This window comes from Myotis yumanensis, unplaced genomic scaffold (assembly GCF_028538775.1).
Source record: "Myotis yumanensis isolate MYYU_CA2020_CCGP unplaced genomic scaffold, mMyoYum1.0.hap1 SCAF_20, whole genome shotgun sequence".
Lineage (NCBI taxonomy): Eukaryota > Metazoa > Chordata > Mammalia > Chiroptera > Vespertilionidae > Myotis > Myotis yumanensis.
This window is the reverse complement of record NW_027223771.1, coordinates 9,237,864-9,263,304: the sequence shown is the minus strand read 5'-3', so window position 1 is coordinate 9,263,304 and position 25,441 is coordinate 9,237,864. Positions and strand designations below refer to the sequence as shown.

Sequence of the window (25,441 nt, the reverse complement as noted above, 5' to 3'; positions counted from 1 at the left end):
AAGAAAAAGCGAAAGCAGGCAGAATTGTCCCGTGAGCTCCCTGTGCCCAGCGCCCGGACGGGGCGGTGATGGAGCCCGGACCCGTCCTGCTGACGACGGTCCCTCTCTCTCTCTCTCTCTCTCTCCCTCCCTCTCTCTCTCTCTCTCTCTCTCTCTCTCTCAGGGAGGAGAAGCAGTACGTGAACCGCTTCTGGAGGGAGATCCGCGTGGGAGACTTCGTGCGGCTCCGCTGCAACGAGATCATCCCCGCCGACATCCTGCTGCTCTCCTCCAGCGACCCCGACGGCCTGTGCCACATCGAGACGGCCAACCTGGACGGGGAGACCAACCTGAAGCGGAGGCAGGTGGTCCGCGGCTTCTCCGAGCTCGTAAGTGGCCGGCGGGCGGCGGGGACCCCAGGGCCTCGCGGGTAGGGCGCCCACCTCGCCCACCGCGTCCACATGCTGGCCCTCGGGGCGTGAGAGTACTGCATCCCCTGTCTGTGACGCCAAGGTGCGTTTCCTAGGAGACAGAGAGGAGACTGAGGGTCTGAGTGGACCCCTGACCTGCCTGAGCCCAGGCCCGGCCTACAGCTGTGGAGAGCAGGTCTCTCTCTCTCTCTCTCTCTCTCTCTCTTTCTCTCCCTCCCTCCCTCCTCCCTTCCCCTCTCTCTTGAAAGAAATGGGAAAAATGTCCTCGCCCGGCCGCCCGGCTGGCATGGCTCAGTGGTTGAGCATCAACCTAGGAACCAGGAGGTCCCTGTTCGATTCCCGGTCGGGGCACGTGCCCGGGTTGCAGGCTCCATCCCCAGCGTGGGGCGTGCAGGAGGCAGCCGGTCCATGATTCTCTCTCATCATGGATGTTTCTGTCTCTCCATCTCCCTTCCTCTCCGAAATCAATAAAGATATATTTTTTTTAAAAAAAGAGAGAGAGAGAGAGAGAGAAAACGAGAGGTGAAAGGAGACGGTCTGCGAGGTAAAGGGTGGCGGCCGTTTCCTCCTTCCTCCAGCTTTGCGGGCAGCTAGCCTGTAATTAAATTATCCGCGTCCTCCGCCGAGGAATCGGGGGAGGAAGCGATTTATCACCGCCCCGGGAGGCGCGGACAGCTGGCGCGCTGCGTTAATTGGGCCGGTCGATACGGAGCCTTCGCAGAAATGTCAGGGCTTTTCTCTGACGTCCTGAAGGTTAGTCGCTGAGCCCGTCGTTTATACCGTGGGCCTCTTCGCTGTCAGGCTGAGCAGTCGCATCCGTGCGGCGGCGGTGTTTGGGGTTTTGTGTTGTTTTTGTGGCTGGAGGATGTTAACTCTGTCACGGGCACCATTGAGGAAGGAGAGGGCTTTGAGAACACCGTCGCCGATTTGAGACCAAAAAATTCATTCTAGCAGGTGGGGCTCCTCAGCCCCATCCTGTTGAAAAATATATATTTTTTAATTTTTTTTTTTAAAAGCCACGCCCGGGTTTTTCTTACTCAGTGGTTAGAGCAGCGGTTCTCAACCTTCCTGACGCCGCGACCCTTTCATACAGTTCCTCATGTGGTGGGGACCCCCAACCATAAAGATATTTTCGTGGCTACGTCATCACTGTGATGAATCGTCACGCAGATATCTGATAGGCAGGATGGATTTTCATGGTTACACATGGAACATAAGGACAGCGTAGCGATCAATCACAAAAGCAATGTGTAATTATAGATGTGTTTTCCGACGGTCGTAGGCGACCAAAGGGGTCGAGACCCACAGGTTGAGAACCTCTGGGTTAGCGTGTCAACCCGTCGACAGGAGGGTCACGGATTCGATTCCCGATCCGGGGCCGTGTCCGGCTGGCGGGGTTCGCTCCCCGCCCCCAGTCGGGACGCGTGTGGGAGGCAACCGAGCCATATGTCTCTCACATCAATGTTGCTCTCTCTCTCCCTCTCCCTTCCCCTCTCTCTGAAAAAAAAAATATCTCCGGTGAGGATTAACAGCAACAACAACAAAATCGTTCTCCCTCGCCTTCAATGACTGACTTTTTAAAAAATATATATATTTTTATTGACTTCAGAGAGGAAGGGAGAGGGGGAGAGAGAGAGCAACATCCATGATGAGAGAGAATCGTGGACTGGCTGCCTCCTGCACACCCCACCCTGGGGACGGAGCCCGCAACCCGGGCACGTGCCCTGACCGGGATTCGAACCCGGGACCCTTCAGTCCGCAGGCCGACGCTCTATCCACTGAGCCGAACCAGCTAGGGCTTCGATGATGGACTTTTCAACAGTGGCTTAAACATAATAAGTTTAAAATAAAGCCCTTTTCTATGGGTGACTAAGGCAGGCGACTTCAAAGGGTGACGGTGTCGGGTTTGTGTTGGACGGAACTTCGAACAGCGGGCCCCCATGTGGCCTTTACAAAGCGCGTTGTGGCCTTGACCCACCACCAGAACGCCCGTGAGGGCCGACCTTGGGAGGCGCACGTCCCGACCTCGGTCCAGGGAGACCGGCGTTGCCTGGGGGACCTTCTCCCGGCTGCTGTGCCGGCCTTGGTGGACGGTGGCTGGGACCGGTAGGATGCGGGTGGAGTTCTGCAGCTGAGCTCGGACTGTCCGTCTCCGGCATCAAGACCGGAGGGACACTCGGGCCCGGCCGGCGTGGCTCAGGGGCTGAGCGTCGACCTACGAACCAGGAGGTCAGGGTTCGATTCCCGGTCAGGGCACAGGCCCGGGTTGTGGGCTCGATCCCCAGTGTGGGGCGTGCAGGAGGCGGCCGATCCAGGATTCTCTCTCGTCATCGATGTTTCTCTCTCTCTCCCTCTCCCTTCTTCTCTGAAAGCAATACAGATATATATATTTTAAAAGCTGGTGATGGTGGCATAGAGAACCCAGAGCTTGAGGGATGTTGGGGCGCCCCCCACTCCCGGGGAGGATGTGCGGGGGTGGGGGGGGGGGGATCCTGAGACAGGGGACCGAGCTGCCGGCAGCAGGAGCCTGGCCCTCTGCCCGTCATCGGGGATGAGCCGGACGCACCGGCCGCTAGCATTCCGGAGACAAACAAGCCGCCGCGAAATTAATGACCTAGAATTAAAAGGACGCCGCGTCCCCAGGAAAGTGATTTATTTCGAGAATTCCATGCGCAAGCAACTCTCGGCGGCCTGGAGCCGCAGACAGCAGAGCCCTGGCTCCACGGGCAGATGAATTCCTGCCGGGGAAGGAGCTGGGGCGGGCGGAGGAGCGAAGACCTTCCCGCAGAAAGGCGTCTCCCTCTTCCTAAGGTGGAAGGAGGCTCGGAGAATCAGAGGAGGGCGTACGTCCTGCGTCCTACGTCCTACGGGACAGGCCGTGCCTCCCGCCGCTGTTCTCAGCGGCTCTGCAGGAGTCGTGCAAAAAAATAAAAGAGTTTGGGGGAAATGAGGCGCCACGGGGTGGGGGTGGGGGTGGAGGGAGAAGTTTGCTAGCTCGTTACCAGTTGCCAACTTTCCCTGCCCTTTTTTTTTAAAAAATATATTTTATTGATTTTTACAGAGAGGAAGGGAGAGGGAGAGGGAGGGAGAAACATCGATGAGAGAGAAACATCCATCAGCTGCCTCCTGCACGCCCCCCGACTGGGGATGGAGCCCGCAACCAAGGTGTGTGTCCTGGCCGGGAATCGAACCCGGGACCCGTCAGTCCGCCGGCCGTTGCTCTATCCACTGAGCCAAACTGGTTAGGGCTATTTTTTTAAACTATGTTTTTATTGATTTCACAGAGAGGAAGGGAGAGAGAAACAGCAATGGTGAGAATCATGGATCGGCTGCCTCCTGCACGCCCCTCACTGGGGATCGAGCCCGAAACCCGGACATGTGCCCTGACGGGGAATCGAACCGTGACCTCCTGGTTCGTAGGTCCACGCTCAACCCCTGAGCCACGCCAGCTGGGCTATTTTTTAAATTTTTGTTCATCCTTACCAGAGGCTATTTCAATTGCTTCTTCAGAGTGAGTGGAGGGGAGGAAGGGAGGGAGGGCGGAAGGGGGAAAGAGAGAGAGAGAGAGAAAAACGTCGATGTGAGAGACACGTGAACTGGTTGCCTCCCACACACGCGCCGACTAGAGGCAGGGAGCAGCCCCGCAACCCAGCTACGTGCCCTGGACCCGGAATCGAACCCGAGACCCTTCCATGCACGCCGGCCGACACCCTAACTACTTGGCCACACTGGCCAGGGCTCTCATGTAGGTTTTGACGGTGGTTTTCTATAAAACACCCCTTGACCTCGCTGGTGTTGCTCAGTGGTTAGAGCGTCGGCCTGCGGACTGAAGGGTCCCGGGTTCGATTCCCGGTCAGGGCACGTGCCCGGGTTGCAGGCTCCATCCCCAGTGGGGGGCGGGCAGGAGGCAGCCGATCCCTGATTGTCTCTCCTCATCAATGTTTCTTTATTTTTTTTTCTTTGTTAATCCTCACCGGAGGATATTTTTCCATTGATTTTTTTTAGAGAGAGTGGAAGGGAGGGAAGAGGCAGAGAAAAGAGAAAGATCGATGTCAGAGAGACACATCGATGGGTTGCCTCCCGCACGTGCCCCAACCCGGGCCCGGGGGATTGAGCCTGCAACCGGGGTCCGTGCCCCTGGCCAGAAATCCACCCAGGATCCTTCAGTCCGCGGGCCGGTGCGCTATCCACTGAGCCAAACCAGCTAGGCCTCATCACTGATGTTTCTCTCTCTCTCTCCCTTCCTCTCTCTGAAATCAATAAAACACATATATATATATATACATATATATATATATATATATATATATATATTTTTTTTTTTTTTTTAAAAGACAGAAAGCTGGCCCGGCCGGCGTGGCTCAATGGCTGAGCATCGACCTATGAACCAGGTCACGGTCCGATTCCAGGTTGGGTTACGGGCTCTGTCCCCACTGTGGGGTGTGCAGGAGGCAGCCGATCCACGATTCTCTCTCATCACTGGGATGTCTCTCTCTTTCTTTCTCTTTCTTTCTCTCTCTCCCTCTTCCTCTCTGAAATCAATACAAATATATTTTTTTAAATAATGATGATGATAAATAAATAAAAAGGCAGAAAGGTGAGGGCCTCTGAGGACGGAGCCGTGGAGCCCGGCGCCCTGACGCCGCCCCCCCACCCCCCTCCGTGCCCTTGCAGGTCTCCGAATTCGACCCTTTGACCTTCACCAGCGTCATCGAGTGCGAGAGGCCCAACAACGACCTGAGCCGGTTCCGAGGCTGCATGTGAGTGCCGTCCGTCCCTCTGCCCCCGCCCCGTCCTTCTGTCTGACGGGCTTCGTATGTGCGCACGGCGGGCCCTGGAGCAGCACGGACTTGGGGTGCCGACCGCCACGCCGTCCAAAATCCTCATGTAACTTTGGACTCGGCCAAACACTTCACCACTAACAGCCAACTGTGGACCAGAACCTTACCCATAACCAAAACAGTTGATTTACTTATTTTTAAAAAAAAATATATATATATATTTTATTGATTTCAGAGAGGAAGAGAAGAGAGAGAGAGAAACATCGATGATGAGAGAGAATCAGGGATCGGCCGCCTCCTGCACGCCCCACACTGGGGCTCGAGCCTGTACCCCAGGCGTGTGCCCTGGACTGGGAATGGAACCGTGACCTCCTGGTTCCTAGGTCCGACGCTGAGCCACGGAGCCACGCCGGCCGGGCAATAAAAAGATATTTAAAACACAAAACCGCAGTCACGGGCGCTTGAGTCGGTAGAAAGACTGGAGTTGATTTGGAGAGAGGAAAAGCCGTTAGCTGGCGAGAGCATCTCGGGGGCAGTGATGTGTGAAAAACCCCTTGCAGGCCGGTCGGGGGTGGCGGGATCAATTGAAGAGGCGCCCGTTTATAGACGAAACGGCCCATTAGGCATGCACTGCCTGCAAGAACGGGGGGAAGGGGGAACCACATGGGGGTCCGGCCCCGATGAATTCCATCGAGGTCCTTCCTGAGGGAGACAAAGGATCCCGCTTGCGGACGCGGTGCTTCGGGAACGAATTAAAGTCCGAGAACCGAGGAGGATCCGCTGGACGCATAGTTCTTCAGGTTCCCCCAAAGCTGCCCGGCCGGCGTGGCTCAGTGGTTTAGCGTTGGACCTAGGAACCGGGAGGTCACGGTTCGATTCCCGGCCAAGGGCACAGGCCCAGATGGTGGGCTCCATCCCCTGTGGGGGGCGTGCAGGAGGCAGCCGATCCGTGATTCTCTCTCATCATCGATGTTTCTCTCTCTCTCCCTCTCCCTTCCTCTCTGGAATCAATAAAAATATCTCTCTTTTTTTTTCTTTTTTTTCCCTTTATTGAATAAGATATTACAAATGTGTCCTTATCCCCCCCAATCCTGCCCTCACCCTCACCCCCCGTTGTCCACATCCATCACTGATGCTTATATGCATGCATACAAGTCCTTGGGTTGATCTTTCCCCCTAAAAATATATCTTTAAAAAAGGTTCCCTAAAGCTCCTTCCCCAAACCTCTGGCTCTGGCGATGCCCCTAGCAGCCCGGTTCCCAGCGAACGCCGACTAGAACCCACGCCGGGTCTTGTAGAATCCACGGAGGCAGGGTGCCCACCCTCCGGGGTCCCTGTTCGCCTCCCCGCCCTGCACCCTGCGCCCAGGCCTCCCTCCCCAAGGCAGTGCTCCCGGAAACGGGGGGCCTGGGTGGGTCGGGGTCCCCCATGATGCATGACACACGTCCCCCCGCAGCACGCACGACAACGGGAAGAAGGCCGGGCTGCACAAGGAGAATCTGCTGCTGCGAGGCTGCACCGTCAGGAACACGGAGGCCGTGGTCGGCATCGTCATCTACGCAGGTGGGCACGCGGGTCGCACGTGGGGGGGGGGGACGCTGGGGGGGCCCCGGCTGCCCTCCTCGTCCTGTGAGCTCGGGAGCATCCCCCCTTTTCTTTTTAAAATATATTTTGATGGATGTCGGAAGGGAGAGGGGGAGAGAGAGACACACATCCGTGATGAGAGAGAATCATGGATCGGCCGCCTCCTGCACGCCCCCTACAGGGGATCGAGCCCCCAACCCGGGCCTGTGCCCTGACCGGGATTCTTGAACCGTGACCTCCTGGTTCATGGGTCGATGCTCAACCATTGAGCCACCCGGCTGGGGTGTGTTGTTGTTTTTTCTGATTATAAAAGTAGCATAGCTCTAGCCAGTTTGGCTCAGTGAATAGAGCGTCGGCCTGCGGACTGAAGGGTCCCGGGTTCGATTCCGGTCAAGGGCATGTACCTTGGTTGCAGGCACATCCCCAGTAGGGAGTGTGTGGGAGGCAGCTGATCGATGCTTCTCTCTCATCGACGTTTCTAGCTCTCTATCCCTCTCCCTTCCTCTCTGTAAAAAATCAATACAATATATTTTTTTTTAAAAAAGAAATGAGAAAAGAGCACAATATCTAATCCCATCTTGACCCGTAAGTGCTCCTCCTGAGCGCGTCAGCCTGTGGCCCTCGGTGCAGCTCCGTGGCTGTTGCCTGGTTCGGATCATCGCTGTACCCTGCTCTCTTTTTTCTTTTTTATACCCTGCTCTTTTGGCCGGGCCTGTCCCCTGTGTATTACTGGGTGGCGGGCGGCAGCATTGTACCTCCGTCCGCAGAGACCGTGCCAGGGGTCCCCTCCCTGCTGGGCACTGACTTCCGCGTACCCCCTCCTCCTCCCCCCACCCTACCCTCTACCCCTGTCCCCCCACAGGACACGAGACGAAGGCGCTGCTGAACAACAGCGGCCCCCGCTACAAGCGCAGCCTGCTGGAGAGGCAGATGAACTGCGACGTGCTCTGGTGTGTCGTCCTCCTCGTTTGTATGTGTCTGTTTTCCGCCGTCGGTAAGTCTCCTGGCGGGACGGCCTCCGGGCAGGCCGGGTGGGCTGCCGGCGACTCCTCCCTGGGCCCTAAAGCTGAGTGGCGTCCGCCGGGGGCCACGGGGAGGTGCCCGGACGCGTGGGAGTGGCACGCCCTGTGTTGTATTTCCCATTGGAAGTTTCCTGGAGGGAAGGGTGTTTTATTTTTATTATTATTATTATTTTGCTGTTGTTGTTGTTAGTCCTCACCTGGGGATGTTTTCCCATTGATTCTTAGAGAGAGGGGGGGAGAGGCAGAGAGAAACATCGATGTGAGAGAAACACGGTTGGTTGGCTGCCTCCTGCACCGGCCCCCAGCAGGGCCCAGGCTGGGGAGGGGCCTGCAGCCGAGCTCCGTGCCCCTGACCGGAATCGAACCCGGGACCCTTTGGTCTGCAGGCTGATGCTCCATCCACAGGGCCAACCTGGCCAGGGCTGTATTATTATTATTTTTCTAATATATATTTATTGATTTCAGAGAGGAAGGGAGAGGGAGAGAGAGAGAGAAGCATCCACGATGAGAGAGATTCATGGACCGGCTGCCTCCCGCACGCCCCCCACTGGGGATGGAGCCCACCACCCGGGCCTGTGCCCTGATGGGGAATCGAACCGCGACCTCCTGGTTCCTAGGTGGACGCTCCGCCCCTGAGCCTCGCCGGCCGGGCTGCGCTCTGCTTTCTTAGGCGACCAGCGGGCCCCTTTGGCCAACATGTCCCCGGGCTGAGTAACCGTCTCCTGGTTTGGCTTTCGTCTGCCCTGAGCCATCGGCGAGTGACGCTTCTCTCTGAACGCTGCCGCAGGGCACGGCGTCTGGGTGCGGCGGTACCAGGAGAAGAAGGCGCTGTTTGACGTGCCCGAGGCGGACGGCGGCTCCTTGTCCCCGGTCACCGCGGCTGTCTACTCCTTCCTGACGATGGTCATCGTCCTGCAGGTATCGGTGCTGAGGGCCCCGCGGCCCTCGCTTTGCTCTCCCGGCCAGAAGGCGGGGAGTCCTCGGGCTCCGCCAGGACTCGCCTGTTCATCCCGCCTCGGGGCCGAGGACCACCCGCCCGGGTACCTCCCGAATGCGTTGCGTTTCATGTCGACGCCGACTTTATCCAGAGGGTGTCTTCTTGGGTGATTTTCAAGTTCAAATTCTCCTTTGCCATTCTCTCTCTCTCTCTCTCTCTAATGTATTTTGTTGGTTTCAGAGAGGAAGGGGGAGGGAGAAACATCACTGATGAGAGAGAACCATGGATCAGCTGCCTCCTGCACGCCCCACACTGGGGATCGAGCCCGCAACCCGGGCCTGTGCCCTGACCAGGAATCGAACCCTGACCTCCTGGGTCCTAGGTCGAGGCTCAGCCACGGAGCCACGCCGGCCGGGGGTCATGGAGCTTGCTCTTAAGTTGTCAAAGGGAACCTGAATATTGTCCCGGGAGCCTTCTTGTCTCTGCTGTTTCGTGCTTTGCAGACACTAAATCGCTAGCTGGGGTGCATCCGAGGGTCGGGCCGCCGGGAGCCTGGGGGAGGACAGCCCGGGGGGGGCCCGAGGGCCGCCATCTTCGCTCGCGGGGACTCTGACTGAGCCGTGTCTTTTGTCTTTTCTCTTCTCCTCTCTCCTCTCCTAGCCTCTCTCCGGGCTTGCGTCTGTCCCAGGCCCGGGTACCACCCGGAGGACATCTGCTCTCCCGTGCGTGGCGCCTACAGGCCGTCCTCTTTAAACCCTTTGCCAATATCCTAAAACGCTCTCCCCATAGTGACGCTAAACCCACCCCTGTACGCTCCGAAAGGTACGGTACAGCTCCTGCTTCCTTGTGGTGTGGCCGTTGTATTATATCGTATTTTATTTTATTTTTTTCATCCTCACCCGAGGCTGCTTTTCCATTGATTTTTTTTCAGGGAGAATGGAAGAGCGAGGGAAAGACAGAGAGAAACATCGATGTGAGAGAAACAGGTGGATGGGTTGCCTCCTGCACACGCCCCGACCAGGGCCCGGGCTGGGAGGAACCTTGCCACCGACCGAGGTACCTGCCCTTGATCGGAATCGAACCCGGGACCCTTAGGTCCGCCGGCCGACGCTCTATCCACCGAGCCAAACCGGCTGGCGTGTGTTGTCGTCATTTCATTGACTTTTTTTTTTTTAAGAGTGAGAGAGGAAGGGAGAGGGATAGTAACATCAATCATGAGAGAGAATCACGGATCGGCTGCCTCCTGCACGCCCCCCCACTGGGATCCAGCCTGCAACCCGGGCCTGTACCCCGACCGGGAATCGAACCCATGACCTCCTGGTTTGTGAGTCGATGCTCAATCCCTGAGCCACACAAATAGCTTAGACCAGTGGTTCCCAGAGGGGGGCACATGCCCCAGAGGGGGGCAATTTGAGAATGCGTTGTTCACAGTGAACGTTTTGCATTTCTTACAGTTCTAGGGGCCGCGTGTACAGTATACAGATACATATTGTGACATATCTCTGCATTTCAGTTCTCTGTTATATCTTTTAAAACTTCACTTGCTATTTTTTCATGTCCCTTCATGTTATTATTATTATTTAACAATCCCTTAGCGATTTCTTTCTCGGTTCATCCGCTGTCCTTTCGCCCTGTTGTTTTCCTCGCTCACGGACGCCATGTTCTCTGGCAGCTTGTCTAGACCGAGTTCATGGCCTTTTCGGCTTCCTCCACGTGAAGGGGAGTTCGCTCTGTGAATAAGAAGAATTCTATGTCGGGGGGCCAAGGGGCGGCGATCAGGATGTTAGAGATGCTCAGGGGGCGTGGCCAGAACAAGGTGGGAGCCACCGGGCTAGACTGACCCTGGCCGCCCTGGTCCTCGGGGCCCCTCACCTCTGGGCGCCCGCGTCTCCCAGGTGCTGATCCCGGTGTCGCTGTACGTGTCCATCGAGATCGTCAAGGTGTGCCAGGTGTACTTCATCAACCAGGACGCGGACCTGTACGACGAGGAGACTGACTCGCAGCTGCAGTGCCGGGCGCTGAACATCACCGAGGACCTGGGCCAGATCCGGTACATCTTCTCCGACAAGACGGGCACCCTGACCGAGAACAAGATGGTGTTCCGGCGCTGCACCGTGTCGGGGATGGAGTACTCGCACGACGCCAACGGTGAGCCCCGGGTGGGGGGCCCCCCCGGGCGGCTGGACCCCGAGAGCTGGTCCCTGCTGAGCCCCGTGCATGCCCGCCCGCACACGCACGCTCACACTTGTGTACACACACGCACACGCACACACACACACACACACACAGGCATCCTTCCAGGGTTGCTGGTTTCTGTTGGTTAATCCTCACCTGAGGATTCTCATTTTCCCGTTGACTTTTATTATTTTTTATTTAGTTATAACCTCAGTCGAGGATTTATTTTTCCTATTGATTTCGAGAGAGAGTGGAAGGGAGAGGGAGAGACAGAGAGAAACACCCATGTGAGAGAGACACGTCGACGGGCTGCCTCCTGCATGCCCCCCCCACCCGCCCAGACCGGGACCGGGACCCGGAGCGGGAGCCTGCCGCCGAGGTACGTGCCCTTGACCCGAATCGAACCCGGGACCCTTCAGTCCGCAGGCCAACGAGCTCTAGCCACTGAGCCAGACCGGCGAGGGCTTTTCATTGATTTAAAAAAAAATATATATATATATATATATATATATTTTTTTTTTTTTTGCCCTGGCTGGTTTCGCTCAATGGATAGGGCATCGACCTGCAGACTGAAGGGTCCCAGGTTCGATTCCAGTCAAGGGCACATGCCTGGGTTGCGGGCTCGATCCCCGGTGTGGGGCGTGCAGGAGGCAGCCAACCAATGATTCTCTCTCATTGATGTTTCTCTTTCTCCCTCTCCCTTCCTCTCTGAGATCAATAAAATATATATTTTTTAAATATATATATATACATATGTGTATAAATATATTTATATTTATATATATATATTTTTTTTTGCCTGGTCGGCGAGGCTCCGGGGTTGAGCATCAACCTACGTACCAGGAGGTTGGACAAGGGACCTGTGCGTGGGTGACACTGCCCCCTGGTGGCGGGCATCCTTAAAGGCTCTCCCTGGTGATGGGGTGATGGGGACGGAGCCCGCCTGGGCCTGAGCACCCCACGGCCTGGAGGGCCGGCCTCCCTGTGTGAGCCTCCGGCAGGATGGCCCCCCTACTCAGTGGGCCAGGCCTTCCCAAGCTGCTGTCCCCCCGAGACCCCGTGCACACGAGGCTGCCCCTGGACGGGGGGCTGTCCGGGAACCCATCTCGGCCCCTGTGTGTGCCGGAAGGGACGGGGCCCAAGCCCTAGCCGGTGTGGGTCCCGGGTTCGATTCCGGTCAAGAGCACGGACCTCGGTGGCAGGCTCCACCCCCGGGCCGGGCCCTGGTCGGGGCTCGAGCGGGAGGCCGCCCATCGAGGCGTCTCTCTCACAGCGATGTTTCTCTCTCTCTTTTCCTCTCTCTTCCCCTCTCCCTGATAAAACCAATGGAAATATATCCTCGGGTGAGGAATAAACAAACAAACAAACAAAAAGGATAGGACCCAAGACTTGGAACCCCACGGGCCTCATACCACCTCCCCCCGCACCCCGACCCCAGCCTTGCTTCCTGGGACCTGAGCGCGCTCTGGGCGTGCTCTGGGGATCGGTTTTCTCATCTGTGAAATGGGTTGAGACTCTCACCTGCATCAGGTTGGCGTGTCGGTGCGTCCTCCACCCCCGGTCACCCCGTGGCCCTCTCCCCACAGCCCAGCGGCTGGCCCGGTACCAGGAGGCCGACTCGGACTCGGAGGAGCCCGTGCCCAGAGGCGGGTCCCTGTCCCAGCGCGGCAGCATCGGGAGCCACCAGAGCGTCCGCCTGCTGCACCGGACCCAGAGCACCAGGTCGCACCGGCGCACGGGCAGCCGGGCCGAGGCCAGGAGGGCCAGCATGCTGTCCAGGCACACCGCCTTCAGCAGCCCCATGGTGAGGCCCGCCCCCCTGCCCGCCCCTCACCTCCGGGCCATCAGGGGCCTCTGTGTTTTGTGGTGGTGGTTCTAGGGCACCTACCTAGGTTGCGGGTTCAGTCCCCAGTCGGGGCATGTTCAGGAGACAACCGGTCAATTCTCTCACACCAGCGTTTCTATCTATCTGTCTCCCCGTCTCCGTCTCTCTCCCTCTCTCTCTCTCTCAAATCAATAAACATACTGCCCTGGCTGGTTTGGCTCAGTGGATAGAGCGTTGGCCTGCAGAACAGAGGGTCCCGGGTTCGATTCCCGGCAAGGGCACATACCTCGGTTGCAGGTTTGATCCCCTGTCCATAGGGGTGCGAGTGGGAGGCAACCATCTGGTGTTTCTCTCACATCTCTCTCTCTCTCTCCTCCTCTCCCTCTCTCCTCCTCTCTCTCTCTCTGTCTCTTTCCTACCTTCCACTCTCTAAAAACCAATGGAAAAAATAGCTGAGGGTTTTTTAAAAAAAATTAAAGCAATCAAGAGGCCTTCATCAACCACCCAGACACTGAGTAGGTCCCTCGGCCTCCGGTCTCCTGCAGGAGAAGGACATCGCGCCCGACCCCAAGCTGCTGGAGAAGGTGAGCGAGTGCGACCGGTGCCTGGCCGTCGCGAGGCACCAGCAGCACCCGCTGGCCCGCCTCTCGCCCGAGCTGTCCGACGTCTTCGACTTCTTCATCGCCCTCACCATCTGCAACACGGTCGTGGTCACCGCCCCGGATCAGCCCCGACAGAAGGCAAGTCCCGCCCCCCCCCCGAGGCCCCCCGAGAGCCCGAGACCCCCTCTACCCCCAGGCGGCAGCCGTCGGGGGCCAGGATCGGGGGCCGAGTCGGGGGAGAGAGGAGAGGCAGGGGCCCGACACGACGGCCCCCGCGTCTCAGGCTCCCAGCTCCATACAGGAGAGAGTACTGGACAGGCTGGGGACCGGGACTCGGGGACCAGGACAGGGGGACGGGCCCCCTGGACTGGGATCCTGGCGTCCCCAGCCAGCTGAGCAGGTTGTCATTGGTTCAGAAAAGATTCTTTGGGGTTTGGGAATGTTATTTGCATATTTGAGGGTTTTTTTAAATATATTTTTAATTGATTTCAGAGAGAGGAAAGGAGGGGGGGAGAGAGAGAAACATCAATAGAAGAGAGAACTTAATTCTCACCCGAAGATATGTTTATTGATTTGGGAGAGAGTGAAAATGAGAGAGCGAGAGAGAGAGGGAGAGAGAGAGATAGTGATGTGAGGTCGACACTCAACCATGAGCCACACGGCCCGGCTTGATATTTTTATTATTATCATTTTATTCCAGAGAGAGGAAGGCAGAGGGAGAGAGAGAGAAACATCCATGATGAGAGAGAATCACGGATCGGCTGCCTCCTGCACGTCCCCCACTGGGGATCAAACCCGCAACCCGGGCATGTGCCCTAACCGGGAATCGAACTGTGACCTCCTGGTTCATAGATTCATGTTCAACCACTGAGCCACACCGGCCGGGCACATCGATATTTTTCTTTCTCTCTCTCTCTCTCTCTCTCCTCCCTTCCACTCTGAAAAGCAATAGAAAAACACCTCAGGTGAGGATTAACAACAAAAAAAAAGGAAAGAAAGAGAAAGGGGTGCTGACTCTGGTTGCAACTTCCTCCAGTGTGCACCCCGCAATCCAGGAATCGGTCAGGAAGGACGGGCATGCGGGTGGCAGCCTGGGTGGGGACCCCACCTCACCGCCTCCTGCTCTCTCTCTCTCTCTCTCTCTCTCTCTCTCTCGCAGGTGAGGGTGAGGTTTGAGCAGCTCAAGTCCCCCGTGAAGACCCTAGAAGGTCTCCTCCGCCGGTTCTCGCCCAGCCGCCTGACGGGGTGCGCCAGCGCGGGGAGCCTGGTCCCCGCCAAGTCCAGCTCCAAGTCGGGCTCCGGCTTCCTGCCGGTCCTGTCGGCGGCGGACAGCTCGCTGCTGGGGCTGGAGGAGAAGCTGAGCCAACCGGCCCCGGCCCAGGCCGTGGCCAGCGAGGGCTCCGGGGAGGACGGCTGGGCGCCGCAGCCGTGCGCCCCCGACCCGTGCGCCCCGGACCCGTGCGCCCCGGAGCGCGCGCAGTCGCCGCCCGAGGAGCCCGAGCTGCGCTACGAGGCCGAGAGCCCGGACGAGGCGGCGCTGGTCTACGCCGCGCGCGCCTACAACTGCGCGCTGGTGCAGCGCCTGCAGGACCGCGTGGCCGTGCAGCTGCCGCACCTGGGCCGCCTCACCTTCCCGCTGCTGCACACGCTGGGCTTCGACTCCGCGCGCAAGCGCATGTCGGTGGTCGTCCGGCACCCGCTCACCCAGGAGATCCAGGTCTACACCAAGGGCGCCGACTCGGCGGTCATGGACCTCCTGCTGCCCTGCTCCCCAGGTACCCCGGCCTGCTGCCCGGTCCCCGGGCCCCTCCTCCCCGGGTCTGCCACCCCCTCCTCCCCGGGTCCCCCGGCCCCTCCTCCCCGGGTCCCCCCCCTCCTCCCCAGGTCTGCCACCCCCTCCTCCCCGGGTCCCCCAACCCCTGCTCCCCAGGTACCCGGCCCCGCCTCCCCGGGTCTGCCACCCCCCTCCTCCCCGGGTCCTCCCCTCCTCCCCAGGTCCCCGGGCCCCTGCTCCCCAGGTACCCCGGCCCCTCCTCCCCAGGTCCCCCCCTGCTCCCCAGGTACCCTGGCCTCTTCTCCCCGGGTCCCCCGGCCCCTCCTCCCCGGGTCCCCCCCTCCTCCCCAGGTACCCCGGCCCCTCCTCCCCAGGTACCCCAGGCCCCTCCGATGGAGAGGGTGCATCCCCAGCCCCCGTCCTGAGATCCCCCGGCCCCTCCTCCCCAGGTCCCCCTCTTGCTCACCCGCTTTTCTGCTTCCGCTCCGACCTAGATGACGCCAGGGGGAGGCATCAAAAAAAAATCCGCAGCAAGACCCAGAATTACCTCAACCTGTACGCGGTGGAAGGCCTGCGGACCCTGTGCATCGCCAAGAGGGTGAGTAGGGGCCCGCGCGGGCGTGGCTCAGCGGTTGAGCGTCCATCCAGGAACCAGGAGGTCAGGGTTCGAATCCCGGTTGCGGGCTCCGGGTGCAGGAGGCGGCCAATCCATGCTTCTCTCTCATCATTGATGTTTCTCTCTCTCTCTTTCCCTCTCCCTTCCTTTCTGAAATCAACACAAAATATATTTAGAAAAGAAAACAGAGGCCCTGGTCGGTGTGGCTCAGTGGACAGAGTGTCGGCCTGGGGACTGAAGGGTCCCGGGTTCGATTCCCGTCGAGGGCACCTGCCTCGGTTGCAGGTTCGCCGGCCCTGGTCCGCTGGCATGCAGGAGGCAGCCAAGCGAAGCATCTCTCTCACATCGATGTTTCTCTCTCTCTGTGTCTCTCCCCCTCCCTTCCACGCTCTCCACCCTCAAGGGGAAAATATCAAGTAACCAAAAAATAAAATAGAAACAAAAAAAGAAATCTCTAAAATATATATCCTATATAATAAAGAGCTGTCTACGGCCATACCACCCTGAACGCGCCCGATCTCGTCTATATAATAAAGAGCTAACCTGCTAATTAGACTGGATGGCGGAACGACCTTCCGGAACGACCTTCCCGAACAACCAGTGGGCAGGGGGCGGGGCTGCAAGGGCTGAGCTCCTTGCATGAATTTTGTGCACCGAGCCTCTAGTGTAAAAGAAGAGGGCGAGTGGGGGCCGCCATGTGTCCCCAGGGGCTCCATGAGGCATGCACTCAGCAGGTCCCCTCTCTCTCTTTCTCTCTCTCTCTCCCTCCGTCCCTCCCTCCCTCTCAGGTGCTCAGTAAGGAGGAGTACGCCTGCTGGCTGCAGAGCCACCTCGAGGCGGAATCCGCCGTCGACAACCGCGAGGAGCTCCTCTCTCGGTCGGCCATCCGCCTGGAGACCAACCTGCACCTTTTGGGTAATTGGGCTCCCGCCTGGCCCGTTGCATGGACCAGGGTGGTTCCGAGATGGTCTGGGTGGGGGAGGTGATGTGCTCTCCGTTCTTGGTTACAGAACTGGCCCGATGTCTGTCTGTCTGTCTCTCTCTCTCTCTCCCCCTTCCTCTCTGGGAAACCAATAAAAAACATATTAAAGTATTTTTCTATTTTTATTTGTTTATTTGTAGATACTTTTACTGATTTCAGAGAGGGAGGGAGAGGGAGAGGGAGAGGAACATCCATGATGAGAGAGAATCATGGCTCGGCTGCCCCCCCGCACGCCCCCCACTGGGGATGGAGCCCGAAACCCGGGCATGTGCCCTGGCCAGGAATCGAACCCTGACCTCCTGGTCCCTAGGTCTCCCTCTTTGAAAGCAATAAAAATATTTTTTTAAAAAGTGAAAAATATAGGTGGAAGGAAGTCAGCTGCGCGTTTGGGAGAGCTGGAGACCTTGGTTGTGGGCTCAGAGGTCCCAGGTGCCTGGGCCTCAGAGACACCCGGCCCCGACCCTCCCCGCCCGGGGAAGCCTCCACCTGGAGCTCAGCCCGATGCCACCGCCTGGAGCCTCCTTTTTCCAGCAGCTGAGACCGCCAGCCGCTGCCCTGGGCCTCTGCCTGCCCCTGGCGCTTCGTAGGAGCTTGTCACTGCCTCCCAGTTACCCCTGCTCACCCTCAGCTGCGTGGAGCAGTCAGCGCCAGGGAAGGCGCCCACCGCCGTCCCGGCCTGCCCACTCCTCCGCGTGCGCGCGCGTGGCCGCTCCAGGCCAACCCTCGGCAGCTCCCAGTCTGCAGGCCACTCGGCGTGGCTTCTCGTGCCATCGGGGTCTGGGGACGGACGGGGACAAGGGCCTCCCTCACCTGTGAGCCCTGTCTCTGTCCGACCAGGTGCCACTGGGGTCGAAGACCGCCTGCAGGACGGCGTTCCCGAAACCATCGCCAAACTGCGCCAGGCGGGCCTGCAGATCTGGGTCCTCACCGGCGACAAGCAGGAGACGGCCGTGAACATCGCCTACGCCTGCAAGCTGCTGGACCAGGACGAGGGGGTCATCACCCTCAACGCCGACTCCCAGGTGGGTGCCGGGTGCCTGGGCCTCAGGGACACCCGGCCCCAGCCCTCCCCGCCCGCGGCAGCCTCCCACGGGGGGCCTCCTCCTGGAGCTCAGCACCATGCCACCGCCTGGAGCCTCCTTTTTCCAGCAGCTGACGAGACCAGCCGCTGCCCTGGGCCTCTGCCTGCACCTGGGTTCCGTTTCTGGCGCTTAGTAGGAGCTTGTCACTGCCGTGGAACAGGTGGCACTCGCCACGGTCTCTTAGTTTCAAAGGAACACATCTGCGATTTCTTTCTTTTTTTTTTTTAATCCTCACCCGAGAATGTGTTTGTGGGTTTTTTTTTTTAAATATGTTTGTATGGATTTCAGAGAGGAAGTGAGAAAGAGAGAGAGAGAAACATCAATGATGAGCCCTAGCCGGTTTGGCTCAGTGGATAGAGCGTCAGCCCATAGACTGAAGGGTCCTGGGTTCGATTCCGGTCAAGGGCACATATCTTGGTTGCAGGATCCCCGGCCCTGGTCTCGGGGTACGTGTAGGAGGCAACCAATCCACGGGTCTCTCTCACATCGATGAGAGAGAATCATGGATCGGCTGCCTCCTGCACGCCCCCTACTGGGGATCGAGCCTGAAACCCGGGCCTGTGCCCTGACCAGAATGACCTCCTGGATCATAGGTTGATGCTCAATCACCGAGTCACGCCAGCCAGGCTCCGAGATGTGTTTTTATTAATTTTACAGAGAGAGAGAGAGAGAGAGAGAGACATCGATGTGAGAGAGAGACATCGATTGGTTGCCACCTGCACCTGCCCTAACTAGGGCCGGGGGTGGGACCTGCAACCGAGCCATGTGCCCTTGATTGGGGATCGAACCCGAGACCCTTCGGTGTCAGGGCTGGTGCTCTAACCACTGAGGAGCACCGGCCAGGGCAGAACCTCCGTCCTCCGTAGCTAACCGGGTCTTACGAGGGAACCTGGGCCCAGCCTGGTGCCCGGGAGGGAGACATGGCCCCCAGGCGTGTTTGGGGGGGCCAAGGGGGGTCACCTGGTCTGTGGTGGGGCCCCGTCAGCGGACACAGCCCTCCCGTGTCCACCCCAGGAGGCGTGCGCCGCCCTGCTGGACCAGTGCCTCGCCTACGTGCAGGCCCGGGCGCCCCACGGCGTCCCGGAGAAGACCCCGGCGGGCAGCGCCAGCGTGCGGTTCTACCCTCTCCTCCGCCCGCCCCCCGAGGCCGCCGCCCCCGGCCCCTGCCTGAGCCTGGTGATCGACGGGAGGAGCCTGGCCTACGCCCTGGAGAAGAGCCTGGAGGACAAGTTCCTCTTCCTGGCCAAGCAGTGCCGCTCGGTCCTGTGCTGCCGCTCGACGCCGCTGCAGAAGAGCATGGTGGTGAAGCTGGTGCGCAGCAAGCTCAAGGCCATGACCCTGGCCATCGGTGAGCGCGCGGGCCGGCCGGCCAGCTCTCTCTCCTTTTAATAATTCCCTGTCGTCGGAAGTATCACCGTTGTTCCCTTTTTTCCCCTGGCCCCAGGCCCTCACCGCCCTATTGTCTGTGTCCATGGGTCATGCAGAGCTGCACGCAAGGTCTTTGGTTCATCGCCTCCCTCCCCCGCCTTCCCTCCGAGATCCCGCACTCTGTCCCATGTTCCCGTGTCTCCGGATCCACTCCCTTCATCCCTTTATTTTGTTACTTAGATGCCACCTCTGAGTGAGATCATGGGGTGCTTGCCTTTCGCTGACTGGCTTATGTCACTTAGCACTAAGAGATCCTCCTTTTTCACGGCTGCATAGTATTCCCCGGTGCCCATGTACCACGGCTTTTTTACCCACACGCCTACGGACGGGCACCCGGGCTGTTTCCCGATCTGAGCTATTGGAAATTGTGCTGCTATGAGCATAGGGGCGCGTATGTCCTTCCTGTTCGGTGTTTCGGGTTTCTTAGGATATAGTCCTAGAGGTGGGATCGCTGGGTCGAATGGCAGTTCCGTTGTTAATTGTTTGAGGAAACTGCACACCGTTGTCCACAGCGGCTGCCCCAGGCGGCGTTCCCACCAGCAGTGCCAGGGCTCCCTTTCCCCCGCGTCCTCGTCCTCGCCAGCACTTGCCGTGTGTTGATTTGTTGACGGCAGCCACCCTGACAGGCGTGAGGCGATCCCTCCTTGTGGTTTCAGTTTGCGTCTCTCTGAGGATCGGGGACTTGAAGCATTTTTTCGTGTGTCTCTTGGCCGTCTGTATGTCCGCTTTGGAGAAGTGTCTAGAATTGTTTGTCTTCCTCTTGTTAAGTTGTACGAGTTCCTCGGCCAGAATCGAACCCAGGACCCTTGGGTCTGCAGGCTGACACTCTACCCACGAAGCCGAGCCAGCCAGGGCGGGCCCGTCGCTTGCACCTGCTTCCTCCCGTCGCTTCCTGAACCCCCCACCCCCTCAGGTTGCACCATAACATGGACAGAGCTTCCTGCTCAAGCTCTTTATACCGTTTATAAAATCGCACCCAGTGCGGCCCGGCCGGCGTGGCTCCGTGGTTGAGCATCGACCTAGGAACCAGGAGGTCAGGGTTCGATTCCCGGTCAGGCCACAGGCCCGGATTGGGGGCTCCATCCCCAGTGTGGGGCGTGCGGGAGGCAGCTGATCCATGATTCTCTCTCCTCATGGATGTTTCTGTCTCTCTCTCCCTCTCCCTTCCTTCCTCTCTGAAACCAATATATATATATATTTTTTTAAAGCCCTAGCTGATGTGGCTCAGTGGATAGAGCATCGGCCTATGGACCAAAGGGTCCTGGGTTCTATTCCGGTCAAGGGCACGTGCCTCGGTCGCAGGCTCCTCCCCGGCCCCGGCCCTTGTCCCGGCACCTGCAGGCGGCCACCAATCGACGTGTCTCTCTCACTTCCATGTCTCTGCCTTTCCCTCTCTCTTCCACTCTCCCTAAAAATCAGTGGAAAAAGACCCTCAAGTGAGGATTAACCAGAAAAAAAGAAAAAGAAAAACATGGAACAGGCTGCGGGGTCTCAGAGGGAAGACAGGGGCAGGTGGGTGGGTGGGAAGGGATCCTTCACAGACCTCGCGTGCGTGTAGGCACCACCCGTAGACACACAGCACAGGACGGTGCCGGCCTGGGCAGCGGCGGGGGGCTGGGGCGGGCCAGAGGGGCCCAGGGCGGGGGCGGAGGGTTGTGGGGGGAGAAGGGAGACATCTGTCACACTTGAAACAATAAAGATTCGGGAAAAAGAAAACAATATAGAATCCAAAGGGCAGGCGGCGACCCCCGAGAACATTAGCTCGTGTCTGCGGCCGCCCGAGTGAGTCACCGCGAACACTGTTGTCCATCACCCCTCGTTGCGGAGGGGACGTTCTGGGAAAAGCTGCCAGGGCTGTTATTGCTTCGTAGAATTTCAATTCTGCACAGTCTGACTCACCGCCCACGTCGGGCCCAGAGCAATAAAGGATCGGGGGGCGGGGGGGGGGGGGGGGGGAGGAGGGAGGAGGGAGGAGGGAGGGGGAAAATTCCAGGGCAGAGTCCTCGTGTGGATGCGGATGAGTCACCCCCTGGACGTTGTGTGTCTGCACTCCTGGCGCATTCCAAACGAGTTGCTGCTTCGTGATGGGGGCCTGGGGGCGTCCTGTCCTGAGAGGCAGTGGCAGCGGCTCCCCTTGCCTCCCTGCCCCCCCTCCTGAGAGCTCTCATCTAGGCCTGGTGTGGTTAAACATTTTCTTTTCTTTCCATATAAAATGTATTTTTTTTCCTTTTATCTATATGTATATGGTTTTTTAATGTATTTTTATCGATTTCAGAGAGGAAGGGAGAGGGGGAGAGAATCAGAAACATCCGTGATAGGGAATCGGGCCATGGATCGGCCGCCTCCTGCACACACACACACACACACACACACACACTGGGGACCGAGCTGCAGCTCCCCCCTGGCATGTGCCCTTGACTGGAATCGAACCCGGGACCCTTCTGGCTGCAGGCCGACGCTCTCTCCGCAGGCCGACGCTCTATCCCAGCCGTGGGCAAACTACGGCCGCCGCCCGGATCCGGCCCGTTTGAAATGAATAAAACTAAAAAAAAAAAAAAGACCGTACCCTTTTATGTAATGCTGTTTACTTGGAATTTATATTAGTTCACACAAACACTCCGTCCATGCTTCTGTTCCGGCCCTCCGGTCCAGTGTAAGAACCCATTGTGGCCCTCGAGTCAGAAAGTTTGCCCACCCCTGCTCTAGCCCCTGAGCCAAACCAGCTAAGGCTATATATATATATATATATAAAATTTTAAATTGATTTTAGAGGGAGAAGGGAGAAGGAGAGGGATAAACAGATAGGACCATCCAGCAGCTGCCCCCTGCGGGCCCCACGCTGCGGATGGATTCTCACGGGGAATCGAACCCGTGACCTCTTGTTTCACGGGTCGATGCCCAACCGCTGAGCCACGCCGGCCGGGCGGGCGGGGGCTAAACATTCCCCATCAGCAGCTCGACCGGAGGCGCAGCAGGGCTCCTTGGTGGGACTGTCGGGGGGCAGGCGGGGGGGGGGGGGCGCTCGGGGGGCGGGGGCAGAGGTGAGCATGGAGGCAGTCCGTGCGCACACAGACCTCAACCTTTTCCTGGGCAGAACCAACCCCTCCTGCACCCCATGCGGGGAAGCGCCCGCGTGAGTATAAATTGGAGTCTCCTGTCCGTGCGATAATGACTGGACCCGGCGCCCGGTCAGCGCGGCTCAGGGGTTGAGCATCGACCAGTGAACCAGGAGGTCACGGGTTCGATTCCCGGTCAGGGCACGTGCCCGGGGTTGTGGGCTCCATCCCCAGTAGGAGGCAGGCAGTCCATGATTCTCTCTCATCATGGATGTTTCTCTCTCTCTGTCCCTCTCCCTTCCTCTCTCTCTCAAATCAATAAAAACATATTAGAAAGAAATAAATAGCAGATTGGACCAGTTCAGGAAATAACCGGGATGAAGAGGGAGCATCTTTCACGGGGCCGGACGCCGTGTTGGGGGCACTGTAGGTGTGGGAGGCAGCTGAGCAGAGTGCACACTAAATGAAAAGGTGGCCATAGCCAGCCTGCTTGCTTTTATATTTATATATTGATTGATTGATTGATTGATTTCAGAGAGGAAGGGAGAGGGAGAGAGAAACATCAAGGATGAGAGAGAATCATGGACCGGCTGCCTCCTGCACGCCCCCTAATGGGGATCGAGCCCACAACCCGGGCAGGTGCCCTTGACCGGGAATCGAACCCGGGACCCTTCGGTCCGCAGGCCGACGCTCTATCCACTGAGCCACACCAGCCGGGGCCCCGCCTGCTTTCTGTCACACCCCTGGGTGCGGCTGGCGGTTCAGACCTGGCACGGTGGCTGCTCTGACCTCCGACGGCCTGACTCAGTCCTCCCAGGGCCGATCCCCGCTCCTCCCGGGACCTTTCCTGGGCCTCGGGCCCCGTGGGGACCCCCTTGCAGCCGATCTGCTTCCGGGCCTCTCGTCTCAGACGGTCCCTCCTGCCTGTGCCGCTTCTAGGAGACGGAGCCAATGACGTCAGCATGATCCAGGTGGCCGACGTGGGCGTGGGCATCTCCGGCCAGGAGGGCATGCAGGTAAGGCCCCGCGGGGCTGTCCCGGGCGACCGGGGGGCTCACGGTCCCCTCACGCCTTCCCGGGGGCGGGGCGGGGGGGCTCTGGCCGACAGAGCTGAAGGCGCGGCCTTCCACACAACTCATGATGGATGGCCGGCTGGTGGGGCCATACGAGAGGCAACTACTGATGCTCGCACACGGATGTTTCTATCTCTCCCTCTCCCTTCCTCTCTGAAATCAAGAAAACAATTTTTTTTTTTAATTTTAAAAAGATACCCCTGAAATAGCCCTAGCCAGTTGGGCTCAGTGGATAGAGCGTCGGCCCGCAGACCGAAGGGTCCCGGGTTCGATTCCGGTCAAGGGCATGTACCTGGGTTGCAGGCTCGATCCCCAGTGTGGGGCGTGCAGGAGGCGGCCGATCCATGATTCTCTCTCCTCACTGATGTTTCTCTCTCTCCCTCTCCCTTCCTCTCTGAAATCAATAAAAATCTATTTAAAAAACAAAAGCGATACCCCTGAACGAGAGTCCTTGTTGAGATAGAATTTTTCTTTATTTTTTATTATTTTTATTATTTTTTAAATATATTTTATTGATTTTTTTACAGAGAGGAAGGGAGAGGGATAGAGAGTTAGAAACATCGATGAGAGAGAAACATCCATCAGCTGCCTCCTGCACACCCCCTACTGGGGATGTGCCCGCAACCGAGGTCCATGCCCTTGACCGGAATCGAACCCGGGACCCTTCAGTCCGCAGGCCGACGCTCTATCTGCTGAGCCACACCGGTCAGGCCTGGAATTTTTCTTTGATCGAAGGAGATCACAAGAGAGATGATAGTCCAGGAGGCCTGGCCGTTCGCACACACGTCGCGTGCAGCGCCGGGCTCCTCCGCCTGGAGCTGCCTGGTACTTGCGGGGGGTGAGGCGGCTGTCGGCGGGCGAAGTGCCGCCCGTCACGCACGTCCTCTCCCCCCCAAGGCAGTGATGGCCAGCGACTTCGCGGTGCCCCGGTTCCGCTACCTGGAGAGGCTGCTGATCGTGCACGGACACTGGTGTTACTCCCGGCTGGCCAGCATGGTGCTCTACTTCTTCTACAAGAACACGGTGGGTGTGGGGCCCCCTGGTCTCCGCGTGTGGGCGTGGAAGGGCCGCCCCGAGCCCGGCCGGCGTGGCTCCGTGGCTCCGTGGCTGAGCGTCGTCCCCTGCACCAGGAGGTCAGGGTGCGATCCCCGGTCAGGGCACAGGCCCCGGTGGCGGGCTCCATCCCCTGCAGGGGGCGTGCAGGAGGCAGCCGATCGATATCAGTGTTTCTCCCTCATCGATGTTTCTCTCTCTCTCCCCCTCTCCCTGCCTCTGTCTCTCAGATCAATAAAAACATATTTAAAATACGTGGTGGGTGAGGCGAGATTAACCAAAGAACGTGTATACCTCTATGCATAACCCATGGGCACAGACAATAGGGGGGTGAAGGCCAGGGTGGGGGGGGGCGGGGGGGGGCTAGAAGGAAGCGCAGGGGGGGAAAGGGGGAACCTATGTCACACTTCCAAAAATAAAGGTTTTTTAAAAAAACATACATATTTTAAAAATATATTTTTATTGATTTCAGAGAGGAAGGGGAGGGAGAGAGAGAGAGAAACATCAGTGTTGAGAGAGAACCATGGATCGGCTGCCTCCTGCAGGCCCCCTACTGGGGATCGAGCCCCGGGATCGAACCATGACCTCCTGGGTTCATAGGTTGGTGCCAAACCACTGAGCCACACTGGCTGGGCTTAAAAACATGAAAGGACCTGAGATTCCCAGTCAAGGGCACGTACTTGGGTGGCAGGTTCGATCCCCGGCCCCCGTCAGGGTGCGTGAGGGAGGCAGCCAGTGGGGTATGTCTCTCTCATTATTGATGTTTCTCTCTCTCTCTCTCTCTCTCTCTCTTTCCCTCTCTCTCCCTTCCACTGTCTTAATGTGGGGGAAAAATACCCTCAGGTGAGGATTGACCAGAACAAATGTGCCAGGCAGAGGGGCGGGCCCCCGGCGGCCCAGTCGCCACCGCGGGCCCAGCACGGCCGCCTGGCACGGGCACGGACGGACCCCGGCCAGGCCCGCGGTCCCTGCCCCGCCCGAGGCGCGGGGCCCCTGTTAACAAGCACTTGATCCGCTCGCTCGAGGAGTTCAAGGATGAGA

The 25,441-nt window shown here is 58.6% G+C and overlaps 1 protein-coding gene across 3 annotated transcripts in view; it reads left to right on the top strand.

Annotated features, from left to right (window-relative positions):
* The window catches only part of ATP10A (ATPase phospholipid transporting 10A (putative)), a 48,080-nt gene that overhangs the window by 11,306 nt on the left and 11,333 nt on the right, over positions 1–25,441 (top strand). For all 3 annotated transcript variants that reach the window (XM_070400444.1, XM_070400442.1, XM_070400443.1), the window contains exons 2-16: positions 164–368; positions 5,085–5,170; positions 6,648–6,754; positions 7,638–7,769; positions 8,585–8,715; positions 10,630–10,882; positions 12,496–12,713; positions 13,280–13,474; positions 14,496–15,111; positions 15,605–15,708; positions 16,515–16,641; positions 17,546–17,730; positions 18,805–19,138; positions 23,214–23,290; positions 24,245–24,370. In XM_070400444.1, coding sequence (XP_070256545.1) covers positions 164–368; positions 5,085–5,170; positions 6,648–6,754; positions 7,638–7,769; positions 8,585–8,715; positions 10,630–10,882; positions 12,496–12,713; positions 13,280–13,474; positions 14,496–15,111; positions 15,605–15,708; positions 16,515–16,641; positions 17,546–17,730; positions 18,805–19,138; positions 23,214–23,290; positions 24,245–24,370 — 2,896 coding nt within the window. The remainder of the gene's footprint in view (positions 1–163; positions 369–5,084; positions 5,171–6,647; positions 6,755–7,637; positions 7,770–8,584; positions 8,716–10,629; positions 10,883–12,495; positions 12,714–13,279; positions 13,475–14,495; positions 15,112–15,604; positions 15,709–16,514; positions 16,642–17,545; positions 17,731–18,804; positions 19,139–23,213; positions 23,291–24,244; positions 24,371–25,441) is intronic.